Source organism: Hyposmocoma kahamanoa, unplaced genomic scaffold (assembly GCF_003589595.1).
Source record: "Hyposmocoma kahamanoa isolate Upper Pololo Valley unplaced genomic scaffold, ASM358959v1 92, whole genome shotgun sequence".
Lineage (NCBI taxonomy): Eukaryota > Metazoa > Arthropoda > Insecta > Lepidoptera > Cosmopterigidae > Hyposmocoma > Hyposmocoma kahamanoa.
Window position 1 is genome coordinate 19,053,972 of NW_020654748.1, and position 15,697 is coordinate 19,069,668.

At 33.7% G+C, this 15,697-nt stretch overlaps 1 protein-coding gene across 1 annotated transcript in view; it reads left to right on the top strand.

Moving 5' to 3' along the window:
* Positions 1–2,180: 2,180 nt before the first annotated feature.
* Positions 2,181–15,697, top strand: part of LOC113236931 — a 124,531-nt gene continuing 111,014 nt past the window's right edge. Inside the window, exon 1 of the mRNA XM_026473157.1 lies at positions 2,181–2,843. Within this exon, the coding sequence (XP_026328942.1) occupies positions 2,472–2,843 (372 nt within the window). The 5' untranslated portion in view covers positions 2,181–2,471. The remainder of the gene's footprint in view (positions 2,844–15,697) is intronic.

The following is a 15,697-nucleotide window of genomic DNA, read 5'->3' on the forward strand; positions in this document are numbered from 1 at the left end:
TCCGAGTTCACGGACTTTTTATAACAGCCAATTACGGCTTAACCAGCCGTTAGAGCGACTTAACTGCTGATTAGCCATATTGTCATGTTCACCATATCCTAAACGGCGATTTTTGCATTTAATCAGTTGATTAAGTTAACGGACCTTTCCAACCTTGATTATCTGTTGATTAAGACTTTGACAGTTGAGTTCAGTTTGTTGTCTTGCTACAAAATCTTGCTTGTTTGCGAAAATACGATAAGTAAACAAAAATAATTTTATTTAAAATGAACAACGCATTTGATTTTATTTTCGAATCAAACTATTTGAACGTGCTTGAAGATTTGGAAGCCATTGAAAGGGCAACGAAGATGCCTCGGATTTTTGCAACTCGTCGGAATTATTACGAGGAATTTGATGCAACTGCTTTTAAAACTAGATTTCGTTTATCTAAGGAAGCGACAATGGAAGTTCTTGCACTGATTGAAAGCCAACTGGAATATCCAAATGACAAGTTAGTACTTACATACAAAAACAAAGGAGTTGCCCTAACTACAGAATGAACGTGCATACCTAAACAAAAATTGAATGAACAAATGGCGGATTTCTTTAGTGTTGTACCATAATCTATCGATAAGTCGTTATCGACATGCAAACATTTAATTAAAGTAGATCAATATTCCATTTGGGAATATTTTAGGTTAAATGGGAATATCCGAGAACGTCACATGAAATTTTGAATTTATTGTTTTGCTTTTACAAATACTCAAATATTACGAAAAGCGAATTTAAACAGAAAAAATTAATATTTTGTAATTTTAGAGAGATAAAAAAGAGAAACCTTTGAAATATAAATCCACAATCATTTCCAATCTCAAGATCATATTATCTTAGAGACATTTTTTAAACAGATTCCAAATAGTGTAAGCTTTTTTGTATTTATGCATTGGTATAGAATTAATATCAGTGACTGATTTAAGTAAATCTTTAATACTTCCATTTAATTTTGGAAATAAATAAAAGTAGTAATATTATCAATAATAATATTATTATCATACGTTTATTTGCTTAAAACATGGTACAACAGGAGATGTAACAAGAGACAGTGGTAGTATAAACATGTTTCAATATATTAAATAGCATGCAAATGTCCGATAATACAATGTCAGTTGACTACTATTGGCCGAGCGCCTTTGATTTGTGCAGAAAAATCGACACTGCTCCGAAGTGAGACAAGTAGTCACGAGCGACTGCGAGTTGTGACAAGCCACGTCAAACGAGCTCTACATACGTTCGCGCTTGCCTTCACTCTAGGCAAGGCAAGGCAAATAGGCTGTCTGTACGTCGGTATTGGCCTTCACCCGGCAACGTTAGACCAACATGGTCTTTGTACTGCTGACTTTATAAAATAAGAATTTTTAGTAGTTAGAGTTGTCAGTGGGAAAAAATCGGAAACGAGTGGATAATTTTCTTTTGAGGAACAGAGAATGCCTAGTAAATGAGCCTTGTTTAATCTAAATTAAATATAAAATTATTTACCAATAAACCTAATGATGGAATTGCTATATCATGTAATCTAGTTACATTCAAAGTTATTTTAAAATTTGACTCTTCAAAATGAAGCGAATAAAATTGAAGATGGTCTTTGATTCAATGTTTATATTCGGCACTATTATACGGCGGTATGATTTCCAACCATTCTTTTGAAATAGTAAAAATAATAATAATAAAGTAATAAAAACGACGTAGTGAATTATTTTAATAACAGAATATCGATAAAATGTACGCTTCCAAGAACTTTACTATCTCAGAATAATCGTTAACAACAATCATCAAAATATACAAACAAACAGGCAATCTGAAGAAACCAAAGCAAAATTTGGCAAGATTTATGAATAAACTACTTAAATATGTCCAATTACATGAGATATTTGGGCTTTTGTGTGATTTATAGACAGAAAAATAACATGTGCCTGTACGTTATTTAGCGTCTACCGAAAAATCGGTTTTTACAAATAATAACTTGAACGCATTCGTATGACAGTACTGCCAACCGAGTGAAGGATGTACCGGCGCTACCAACATCTTGCTGTCAGTGTCAAGTCAATTCTAGGTGTGTGTTTCTCGCTTGCTTCTTTACTTTGCTTGCTTGAATGCGCGTCGTCGGTCAGTTGGAATGTTTATCTGAAAGAATACCTGTCGCATAACATACAAATCGGATAAATAAACTCAAGTGTTCTGTACAAATCAAAAGAAACTATAAGCCGTGCCAATAATACGAGGATGTGTACAAATATGTGAAAGTGACAGTCGCAAAATCGACTTCGTTTTTGTGTGATTATAATGTTATTTCGCATAGTTTCAAGTACCGCCAGTTAGACAGTGTTGTGGACGTGAGAAATGTTGGATTTGTGTATTTGGTGTAGCCTGGGGGATACTTGAGGCATAATGTTTGAAGCGGGATAAAGAGAATAGCTTTGTTGTCAGCTATAATGCAAGACGAGTGTACGATTGAGGTGGATAAGAGCAGGTTCGAGCGGCGGAAACCTACGAAGGTGCTGAAGATAGCGGAGAGTTTTACTAATTTGGATGAGACTGCTAAAGCGGGGAGGTTCGTGAGGGGCCCTCACTCAAAGACCGGCAGGAGGTTTCGCGAGGAAAATGGCAGCAGGACGAAACGTGCGGTGTGTTGTGATGATGATTGTGATAAGGAGTCGAGTGTCAGTGAGGGGGAGAAGTTAGGGGACAGGCGAGTGACCGGGTCCTCGTGCAAAGCTCTGCGGACAGCTGTAGCTGCTCTGTACCCGTTTGACGACTTCACTCTGGAGAAGATTGGTTCCGGCTTCTTCTCTGAAGTTTTCAAAGTGAGTATTTACTATTTTGAAGTATTATTTATATTTTTGTTTATAAAAATACTTCCTAGATACATAAATCAAGCCACCTTGCGTTTTTATTCTCACAAAATTATTGTTATCATTAAAGATAACTGCTCTCCAAAGTTTAATAAATTCAAATTTTCAACAATGACTTATGGAAATGACGTTTACTATACCAATTTCAAAATAGCATAAAAGTGTTTTAGAAACCAAACATTCTAGTTATAAAAAAAGTTTATTACGTAATATAATTTTTCTTAAATTATATTTAAAGATTCCAACTATACATTTATTTTGTGTTATTATTGACAAATGATATTGAAATTAAATTTAAGTTTTTGTAATTAAAGTAATGATTATTCATTATCATCATTAGTGAAATCTGATAAATTGTTATTTTATACTTGTCTTATCAATCTTAAATTTCTGATAAGAAAAAATGTAGACAACATGCTCAAAAATTTTAATATCTATTTTACCTGTTACTGATTTTACATTATGATGCTACAACACAAATTACCAAGAATAGAAATATAATTAATTAACTTTGTGACAAGCAGATATGATCACTTGCATTACTACGTACACGTAGCAAAAATCACATCCCCTTGCCATGCACAAATATCTATTTACTTTACAATTTTGTCTCTGTAATTAATTAAATTTTAACAAATATACTCAGGATTTATTAACGGTATTACTATATTGATTGAATAAAACTATTTTTTCATACCTGTATTGGGTATATTTGATTTTGCATAATATTTGTTAACGTGAATGACATGAATGATTAACAATCACTAAACCTAAGAACTCAATTTATTTTATTCTAATTTTGCTACAAGTACATCTATTAAAGCACGTGCTTGTGCTGTAATGAAAATTAATTATTGTGATGTTCGAGAATGTCACAGAATTACGAACTCAACCGTCAATGCTATCATTATATTCTATAAATAAATGCCTAAAATGTTTATCACTCTGTTTTGCAGTGTTTAAATTTTTGACACTTATATTTTACCACGTAACATACGTACCATTTCACTTGCAATGTTGGCACATGGCCATAGAAATTAGTATTTTCGTTAATTACCGGCGTAACTTGTTCTAAATTGAGAACTTCGATATTTTTACTCATTTCAGGTGTTAACGTAACACGAAAATTTGTATCTTTGAGAACAGCTCTGGATAGTAATCTGGATTATACAGTAATTGCTTATTTACTGCAACAAGTCAATAATCAACCTGGCCACAAATCAGAATCTGAGTGAGGTCCATGTAGCCATTATGTCACATAACTTGTTAATAAAATATTTTATTTCCAATTTGTGTAAGTGTTATTATGAAATTGAATACTTTATCAACCCATTTTTGTCCCACTGCTGGGTGTGGGTGTCATTTAAGAACTGAGTTTATTGCTATTGCGAGTTGTTAACTTCACATGTATTCAGCTGAATTTCATAACTACTCATAGCCTTGAGTAATTGTAGTAGGTTTAGAATTGTGAATTGGTTATGGGCAGGCATCCAAAAGATCCATTATTATAAATTATCGAATGAACGAAATGCATCATAGAAACTGTAATGCACATCAGAATTAAATACAAAAATAGCCCTATAGTAGAACAAAAAGACATGTTGCGAATTGAAAAACTTGAGGAGCAAAGGTTGAAAAATAAATTAGGCTAATGGAATTTAACTTGGTTGGAAAGAATACGACATCTTAGCTTTTTGCAACATTAAATCGCGATAAGTAGAGAAAGGGAACTCATTGCCCTGCAATGGGATAGCAATGGCTGAAAAAATGGCAACTTGTTTGTCGTTCAACATATTTAGCTCTAAATTTACGAACTGCCGCCCATATATCAGTTCCTTCCTCACTAACTGCCGTATCTGACATATGTCCCAATTTAATAAGACTTACGACCACGTCATATACTACCGATTTTATGTATCAATATAACAAACGATTTATGGAACTGACGCTGAAAAAAATGTGAAGCGCTAAAACGAAAATGCGGTGCGGTGAAAATTTCCCCAAGTCTAGTTAGGACAGTTGCTCGAGAGGGGTGATAATCACCCTCGTGATAATGGGGTGTTAAGTGAGAATATAAAATGGTATACTGGCCATAATGGCTCGTCATACATGGTCTAATGGTCAGACTTTGAAGAGTTAGAAATTATTGTGTGACTATTAAGGCGAGTCACCGGAAAAGAAGCGGCAAAAACTGTTTTGCTAGATCAAATGGTTTACGTATTTACCATTGAATAAAGGTCTTATAAAAAATATGCGATACACCTAAGTATATTGTATAAAGAATGTGCTAATTCGTTACATGATAGGATGTACTTTACTCGATCATATAAAATCCCGAAAATAGGCGAAAATAAAAGTCTAAAACGAATTATTTAAGAGTACAATATCTAACTTTGCACATAATTTTTATATGGAGATATTTCTCTTTAAATAGTACAGAGAACCTCCTAAATTTTGGTTTTAAACTCTTCAGGGCTTCCCCTGTAGTTATTAAATTCACATTCATCCCAAAACTTGAAAATTGTCCAGCAGTTTAACGGCACGCCACGCCGCCCGCTGTCCCGTCAGTCGCCATCAGGCGCTTGTCAACGTCGGATCTGTGTAAAATTTTCTCCGCCTGTTATTGTTTATTCATATTAATTTTAAGCGCAAATTGTGGAATGCGAGGTGCAGCTCCCCCGCACACCAAGGTTGGCACGATTAAATCATTTTGATTTAAATCGTGATTGAAATCAAATTATTTTTTCAATAAAAATCAGTGATTTCATCAAATGTGTTTAATTTTATTTTCTTTCACAGAAATCCACATAAAATCAGACAATTATATTTTAAAGACTATGATCTGAGAAATCAATTAAGCCTTGCCAGCCTTTTCAATTCTCAGTCGGTTTCGTAATTTACTATGAACAATTCCAAAGGTGGAAAACACTCTTTCCCCAGCAGCTGAAGAAGCTCCAAACAATTGCTTAACATTGGTAAAATCTATGACTGTTCCTCTTCACTAAATATATTTTTCTGTGACATCCACCACTCTAGTGTCACATTTTTTTTAATCTACCACATGATTAATTAATTTTTTACATTACTACGTTTTACGCAAAAGTATAGTTAAACTGTATGATTAAATGAAAAAATCAAAAAAATCGTGATTAATTAGGATTTTATCAAAAAATCGTGCTTTATTCGATTTTTTCATAAAATGATGATTTTTTCCAACCCTGCCCCACACCTCGCCTCCCAAAACCTAGGCTTGCGTTCAAATACCTTAAATGATATGTGAGTGTCATATGTAGCTTCTGTCATTTCTGCAGTACTACTGATGCGTATTGACAACTATTTATACAGCTGTAATGAGTCAATCATACCCCAAAATAGACGTAATAAAATTGAAAATCGCTTAACTGCCTGTCATTAGATAAGTGATTGTCCTGACTAACCTTGATCATGACCTTGTATACAGTCCTTCATTTGCCTACCTTTTTGCAATGACTTGTATAATTTACACACGTTTTCAATAGATTGGATCTTATTCGAAAATACACGCGAAATGAGTCGCCCTTCGTGACAGCAAAAGTCTAATAATAAAAATTTATGGGAGAAAATGGATGTCAAAATTTGCAATATATATACTTTTCCTCGAATCTTGAAAATTCATTTTCATACATTATAAATATAGGTATGTTAAAATACTTGTTGCGCCACTTTTATGGCCTACATGTAAACACTTTACAAATATGCGAAACTTAACATTGAAACCTTTACAATACTTGAAAAAGAACATCTGACACAATGACATTACAACATAAAAATAAAATTAATTGTACAAGGCTCTTGTACGTACTTTGTGTTCCCCAATGTTTTTATTTTTAAACATATTACACTACAGACAATGTAGGATGACCTTTAAAACTCAGTAAGGAATGATCTGACAATTGTAATTTTAATATACACTCAAAATTCGAAGCTCGTCCTTACAACAATTCTGAGGAAAAAGATGTAATTAAATGACGTCATAGAGAATGATTCTAAATCGAACTATATAGATAAATATTTTCCGTAAAAATTGTAAATTAAGCTCATTCTTAATACTGTAGTAGTTTCAAATAACATTATTTGTCTTATGCCTGAGAACTTTCTAAATAGACTCGATTCGTGGGAGATCGTTAGGCATTGGCAATATTATTAAAACATTTGTATGTGTGTGTGTGTGTGTATGTGTTATTTAAACAAAATTCACCACATGACTAATCATTTTAGTAATACACTTGTTAAAACACGTGAGTTGAAAGAAAGACGCGTTTTGCCACTGACATCATTCGGTAATTACAATTTTGAAACTATGAAATTTTGTTACTCATTAAATTTTTCGTTAGTAATTGGCATGCACATTGATATACTTCGATTCATCTGTGCTTTACATATTATCTATATGTTTTTTTTATTAATTTCTTTTTTATTGTAATTATTTCCTTTGTATACATAATAATATATACTTATACACCACAGTAAGTATTGTATATTTATCGAGTTCTTAGGTTTTCGCTATTGTTACACATAGGAAATGAAACTATTTTTCCGGGTTTAAATCGCGTATATTTGTTTTTTCAAACAAACCAATGTTTTGGGCCCTTTATAGGTCCCATGGTCACGGTTGACCGAGGTGGTACAGTCATCAACCAGTTATATCTAATATTAATGCAAACCACCCTATTTTTTCACTATAGTTACAAAAGTTATTAACTTATTAATTAATTAAATACCTTTTTTTATTTTACAATGAAACATTCCAATTTACGCTACATTATGTTTTACACATTATTTTATTTTAACAATATGAATTTTTATTTAGTTAAATTTATCATGAATGAATAACGGAAATTTCAATTATTCAATAATAATATTACCTTAAATTACACTACAATTTCCTAAATTTTGTATAATTTAGATTAAAATATTGTAGTATGTAATATGTATCTATCTATTGGTAAGCCAGTGTGTGGTAGAACCTGAATTCCGAAATGTAGACCTTGCTTAGTTTGGGATTTAGGATTTTTAAATACTTTATATAAGTAGTATATATACAACCACTCAAAACTTTAATATAATGTACTATTTGTCTTTATTGTATGTGTATCTAAACATTATTATTTACACACATACCTACTATCAGATTTCTCGCCTGAGAAGTTCGCTGCGTACGCAGTATCAATGGACTTCTACGCGTTCCACTCGCACCCTGCCGTCTCTCGATCTTTCGCTTAAGTCGCATTTTTTGTATAATATTTTTATAGTAATATAACGTATGTCATTTTCAAGGATTCCTTTCGCCAGAGGCGCTTTGATTCCTTTTCCTAATGACTATATACTATATAGCAAAGGAATGGCACGCACTTACACACACTTTCCTAAAAACTGCATTCTGCAGTTATTCGAGGCAAGAGTGAATAGGCATTTTTAGGCAAACACGTATAGGTCTTATTTTTTTGTTGTAGATCAACTTGAGTGATCAAATAAATTCGAGTAAATGTGTAAAAAACAGACGATCCGTATCGTATTTTTTTTGTAGATAAATGTCGTCAAAAAATCGAGCAAATCTGTAGATACCTTATCATAGCCACATTTAATGTAAGGTCTTAGAACGAGGAGGTAAGGTACAAAACCTATTTACTTTTTCTACAGTTACTAAGTATCTTAGCCAGGATCCTGGATTCCTCATTATGTTGGTCACTAATCTACCCGATTAATGAACAGCCCGATGTTCTATTACATAGGGCGCATGATATAATCATCTTTCGTAATGACTTTACGTATTATATGATCGTAACGTGTATTGAGTCTTGCGACATCATCTAGACACTACCATCATAGTAGTCAATAAAGGTCAAAGTCGATAATATTTCCTCTTCTTAATGGGACTGCCGATATATTCTGATGGAAACGTCCAGGAAATTACTTACGACGAACATACGTAGTAAAGGCGGTTGCCTTTGTGGAGCATGGCTTAAATATCTACGGTAAAATCAAGCAATTATGTGATTTTTCAGATATCTTATGATTTCACTGATAAAACTCTCAAGCAACGTTGTCGTTGATAGGTTTTTATGATTAATTATTAATTAATTTGCAATCAATTTCCGTCGAAAAGGAAATGATATTTATAATTATATAGATATGACATTTTTTTTATTTCAAGCAAACAAACAGTCATTCACAGACAGGTAATAAAACAAAATTGATACACATGCAGACCTGGAGTTCCATTAACAAAAACTAAATTAAAATGACCGAAACAACATCACAAGCAACAAAGAAGCTTGAAGAGTTTATAAAAAATAAGAACAATGAACATAAATAAATTATACTACTTAATATGCGTGTACAAGTACCCTAAAAAACAATAATAGGAATAAAACACTGAAACATTTTATTAAACTTGTATTGAATTGATCTTCAATTATTTTTGTGAATTACTCCACTATTTGTTATCATTATTAACACAAATATCGAACACTTAGAAAAAATTCTTTCGATCCGGCCGGATTCGAACCGACGTCTTCTAGCAAACCGTGTCAGATGCGGATCTTACCAAATTTTTTTTTCTATGTTCATTTAACATTTCATAATAAGTAATTTTAAGTTTTTTTTTTTCACTAGATTTGCTTAAACAAGCAATGGTTATTTGCATTGGGCTGAAAGAGATTTTCAAAATAACGATTGGCTACTAGTTCATATTCCCTAGTCATCTATTTTGATAGTAAAAAGATATGGGAAGTTCCTTTATACTTTACGGTCGGAAACCTGACGACATAACACGGAAATGAGCTGCAATCTTGCCATAACATTAGAGCTAAACACCGCCATTGTGTTCTGAAGGCTGCAGCGATGGCCTATTTTGATGAATGTGTCTAGGTTTAATGACTTTCGGTTCATCTTGTTGCGTAAAGATATGAAGTTTACGCATTCAGTATGCGAATATCATAAATAAAGAGACTGAGTTCGCTTTCGCAATTTTTTTATTTATCGAATACGATTTTGCTATTGCGCTTCTTTCCCTTCGTAATGTAGAAGACAATCTTTTTAAATGATGATAGAGTTTATTATTAAATATCACTTGCTTTAACCGTAAAGTAGTTCTCTTTCCAAAACTTTTAAAATCTCCAACTCTGGGTTGATTCAGTTGTGGAACTTGATCCAGTACAGAACAGTGTGAAGGATTTTCTTTGATCTATAAAACTGTTCTAAATTAATATCAATTCAATTAAGTGTCGATTAGAGGCTTCGTTACACATCACTTGTCAGCTTCTCATGTTTCAGTGCCAGAGTTCATTCATCTATAACACGACTGCTTTATCAGAAAATCTGTTAGGTTATTGAACTTTCGATTACTATATATATGAAACTTCGGGTGTAATCGATCATTTGTTCAGGAACAGCGCGAAGATTTTTTACGCCCTAATTGAGAACTCGAAGCTTCAAGGGCAGGCTTTTTAAGGTAAACAGTGTTTTCTGTAATAAATTGTAACAGTTTTTAGCTTACACCGTAAAGACAGTATTTTGCATATAAAATAATGTTTCAAACTCAATCCTTTCTAACCAAATTTACGTATCTATGTCGACTGAATTAGTGGCATTTCCATCCAAACATTTACTAACATTCTGAAACCAAATTCGGGCAGAATAGGCATCGGGGGAGCTGGATCCAATAAGTCACGTTACGAGATAAAAACTAATTTATAATATGACCAAAAAAACGTTATTGAATCTCGCAAGAAAGTCGTTTGACTTTGAAATAAATTGGACCACATTTTTTGTGCAAAATTCTTGATCCCATTTCTTTCGTTCCGCATTATTATGATATTACCAGACAATCTTCGAATTACCAAATGCGTAAAAACAAAATTCATTATCGACATAATAATTAGGTATAACTACGTAAATAAAAATAAAGTTATATGACACGATTATAACTAAAATATGATTAACTGTGTATCTCAATGATAATGGAGGTTAACAAGATTTTTCTTATTCTTTATAACGACGATAACATACTAAAACAAAATAAACTATATTGATGTGAAGTGTTTAATAACCGCTGGAAGACCTGAATAGGATTAGAAATGAGCTGTTGGACCCCCTCGGGGATCAAGTTGGAGGGTCCTAGTGGAATTGCCCTCGATCTGGTACTTAGTAATTGGTACGATTGATATCTCCAAGTCAAGCTTGCCTCGCTGTACACGCTTATTCGAACCAACACAGAGCTATTTACAGATCTCTGTATCTTTTGAAAAAAATACACATTTAATAAATCAATCCCACCAAAAACATAAAATGTAAATATGACGCCAAAACTCACAACTCTTTCATCGTCAAGTTTTATAAGATCTCCCATATCGAGCTAAGTCCGAAGTTTTTTTTAATCCTAAATCCTCTATTCAAGTAATAAAACTCAATGATTGTAAATGTTTATTAAGAATATTTTGTGACTTTGCAGTTACGCTTTTACAAATGAATTTTAGGCTATTAGTCTAACGTAAACGCACGAGTTCGAAATTTAACATTTGCATAAATAAAGCGTTAAGTCTAAGGCTGAAAATGGCAACAACAATAATAACTATAATAGCCCATACATAATCACTCTATTATTCTTGGTGCTCAATACACGAGGAAGTGCAAAGGAGGGCAGGATGTGACCTTACGCAAGGTACACCACTTGTTGTTATAAATAGCATAATTATGACTAAACTTGAGTGTGCGGTTTTCCTAATGCTAGGCCAGGTGATGATTGTTAATTTTACTCCGTGTTTCATTCAGTGACCTTTCTGCTCAACATTACAGAAGTTGTATAGATGTATTTACTTTTGACAGTATTTATGTATTTTACTTTATATGCCTGTTTGATTGTCGTATAAAACTTAACGTTTTAAGGCGGGGATCACGACAAAAGAAGTTTTGCTATTAGCAAAATCACTGCACACCGTACTTGTTTAGTTTGCTAAGATATATATAAATAATAAAAACATAATAAATAACAAAAATGTACTATGTAAATTCAGCATAGTAAGATTAAAAGTCATCCTAATGAATGACATTACACATAGGGCTGAAAAATGGCAATAAATATTATAAATTTGCAATTCACAGACAATCGCAAATGAGAACACTAACGTCACTGAATCAAATAAAATGCAATCTATTCTTTGATGACTCGTCAGAAGTTCGCGCTCAAGGTGTGTCAGTGAGGCATGGAGCGCAATTTTCGGGAGTGAAACTCAAAGTGCGTACGGAGCAGTGTTACTCCGCTCCAAAACACACACCGTTGACGTTGATGAAAAAGCCGCCAGCCTGAAATGGAACTGGATCGGATACGTCTGCCGAATATCAAGCGAGTTGTGGTCAAAGATCACCAAAGTTCCAGTTCGATCCCACCAAGCGCAAGATAGAGACGCGGAAGACCCAGAAGGAGATGACGTGACAAGTTAGATGCTCATATGAAATTTTGTAGCGGCGTTAAATCGCAATGAATTGAAGAAAAAAGGCCTGTGCTTTGCAATCGGATGAAACGGCTGAAGCATGAAATTAAACAAAATGAGTTTATAATAAAAATGCACGGACTAACGATATACAGCTTAGACTTCAAATTGTTACAAAGTCTCTAAAAGCCGTCGCCACAAACGCGACACTGTCAAAAATAGGCAATCATCAATTAAGATGATGCCACGATAAACTATTTATGTAACAGATTAGATCTTTCACGTTTACGTAATCGTATTTGAGAAAAATTTATCGTTCGTTGAAACACGCGAGTTACAAATTTAATATATTTTTTTCCTAATTGATTACTAAACTTTAGTAAATTATGTAGATACTAAACGCTAATCTGTGTAATGTTTTCCCTGTTTAGAATTGAAATTACGGCTAAAATTCAGTAAAAAAACGTACATAAACAAATTATTACATATAAATCGTAGCATATTGGCTTACACGCGGTGTACAGAGCTCTTTTTTGTTACTGTAAGCAATTATTTTTAAGCTATATATAATATAATAAGCTTATACGAGAAAATTTCACTTCACTGGCTTCTTTTTAGGACGTCAAATGAATACAAATTATGATAAGTTGTACGTCTGGACTATACGCGGCATTATTATGGAAGCTCATAAATGAAATTCCGCCCAGAAGATCACCTTCGCCAAGGTCTTTAAACAGGTTCCTAATGAAATATGAGCAATCAGGACTGTTATGAGGTCGTGTCATTAATTGCATGTGACATTTTCATGAAACTTTAAACTGTGAGGTCATAAGAGTCATATAATTATCGTATTTATTATAATTTTAAACAAGTATTGTTTCGTCACACTAAAATATTTTCACATTCAACTTATTTTAAGAATATAAGAGACAAAAAAGTTAATTAAACATACGATTTAAAACATCTTAGCATTTACATATAAAAAGGTAGATTGAATGACTGAACATTATGATTGATTATAATCCTCTCCGTTAGTGAGTTTGAGTACACTCAGCCACAGGTCAAGCTGTAACAATTATCTTAAGCATGACCTAAGTATCACCTTCCGAGATACAGTTTTTTACTTCTAAGGTGTTTTTTTTATAATATTAAGTGACGGGATGAACAAGTCCTGCGCCTGACGGTAAGCTACACGCCTGTCCATAACAGTTGCAGTACCACTCAGCTCTTTAAATCGCAAAGATCTGAGGCGCACTGCCACTGTGTCAGTCACCCTGAGACATAAGTTGACAAGTCCCATATGCCTGTAATTTCACCAGTACCCTTACCCTTCAAAACCGGAACGCAATAATGCTGACATTACTGCTTGGCAGCAAGAATATATAAGGTGGCAGTACTTCCCTGGACGAACTCTTTCACAAGGAGCTCTACTGCTACTAAATCCACCTGTGTGATCCACCCAACATGATAAAATGCCACACACCAAATCATAATGCCAATTTTACAGCGACATTGTCTTCATAAATTACTAATGAGTTATGGCACAACTATGTATAACGCTATTTAAAGCATCCAAATACTATTAGACCGTAGTAATGTATTATCCGAACACCTTTAATGCGAACTTGTGCCAATTAATCCGACGTTACATGTGACATGATCAACTTATTATACTCGTACATATATGTATACATCCCACTGGCTGCTTACAGACCTCAGGAAACCTGAACTTGCGTGTGTAACTATAATTTACTCTAGTTATCGTATGCGTATGTTTAGTTATGTACAAAAGCCGCTAGATGGCATTAGTTGGATTCTGAATCGAGCTTTTTTTACATAATATCAAGTGACGGGACGAATAAGTCATGCGCCTAATGGTAAGCTACACGCGTGTGCATAACGCTTGCAGTGCCACTCAGTGTTTTAAATCGCAGAGATCTGAGGGGCACCGCCACTGCGCCTATCACCCTGAGACAAGTTGACCAGTCACATGTGCCTGTAATTTCATCAGCACCCTTACTTATTAAAGCCGGAACAAGCAGTAATGCTCACATTACTGCTTGGCGGCAGATATAGGAAAGGTGGCAGTACTTCTCTGGATGAACTCTTTCACAAGGAGCTTTACTACTGCAAAAAATAGGTATCGAAATATTCGCATATTTAAGTGAAATTTGATGCATATTATTATGAAGTGACGTCTTAAGGCGCAACAAACCCACTTCTTTTGATTAACAAAGTTTGGAGTTTTCGTGCCTGCTTTAAATCTGCAATTAGCCGCTTCTGGGGCAATCGTGTAAAATGTACGTACACGTGAAAGTTCTCGGCTTAATTATATTTTATACGTTTGCATTAAAAAAAATATGCTAGTGTAAACTGAGCCAAGTCCAGAATAATGTACAACAGGGTGCACCCGCTTTGCCGATAAATATGTTGAAAAGTGATTGCCAACTTTATTCAACTTCCCTTGAAAGTACTTAAAGAAATATATAACAATAAGAAGTCAACTGTCAAATATACAACAATTTTCTGCTTATGGACTTATTTCCTGAAGTTATAACTTTGATCTTTTCAAGGTGAGAGTAAATAGACATTATTTAGGTGTACATGCTATATCGCCACATTCTATCAGGTGAGATGGACAAACGCACACTTATTTTTGTATAAAAAAATATGTACGTTAGATATTCATCATCATCACCAACCCATTATACGTGCCATTGCTGAGCAAAACTCTGCCCTACAAAGGGGATCGGTCTCTCAATCGAAAAGCGATCATTTTCCCACTGAACTAACACCGCTCTTTTACATATATACTATATATTTTACATATATATATAACACCATGAAATATACATAATATTATCTTTAATACTACAGCGGAGACTCCACAGCAATCTGGACACAAGGATTAATCGTATACTTATCACACAGGTCGTTTTAAAAAAATATAAATTTCACTTGACGACTTCTGTGGTCCACAACGGTTTGCACTATGCGCGCTTATCTTCGGTAAGACCAATTTGAGAAGTGAACTTTTATAAATTGAGAGGTAGTTAGCCCCACAGTGAATTCCGTAATTCGGGTACTCATAGAACAGGGAATGTTAGTGACCAGGTAATTCATTGGTTTGGTTGTCTATTATTACTTATTATTCACATCATAGGTCAATGATTCACATAAGTAAAAACATACATTTCGAGTTCTTAGGTTTTCGCAATAGTTACACATAGTAAATGAAACTTTATAGAGTCAATCAGTCCTGTTCAGGGCCCGAAACGTTGGTTTGTTTAAAAAACAAATATACGCGATTTAAATCCGGAAAAATAGTTTCATTTC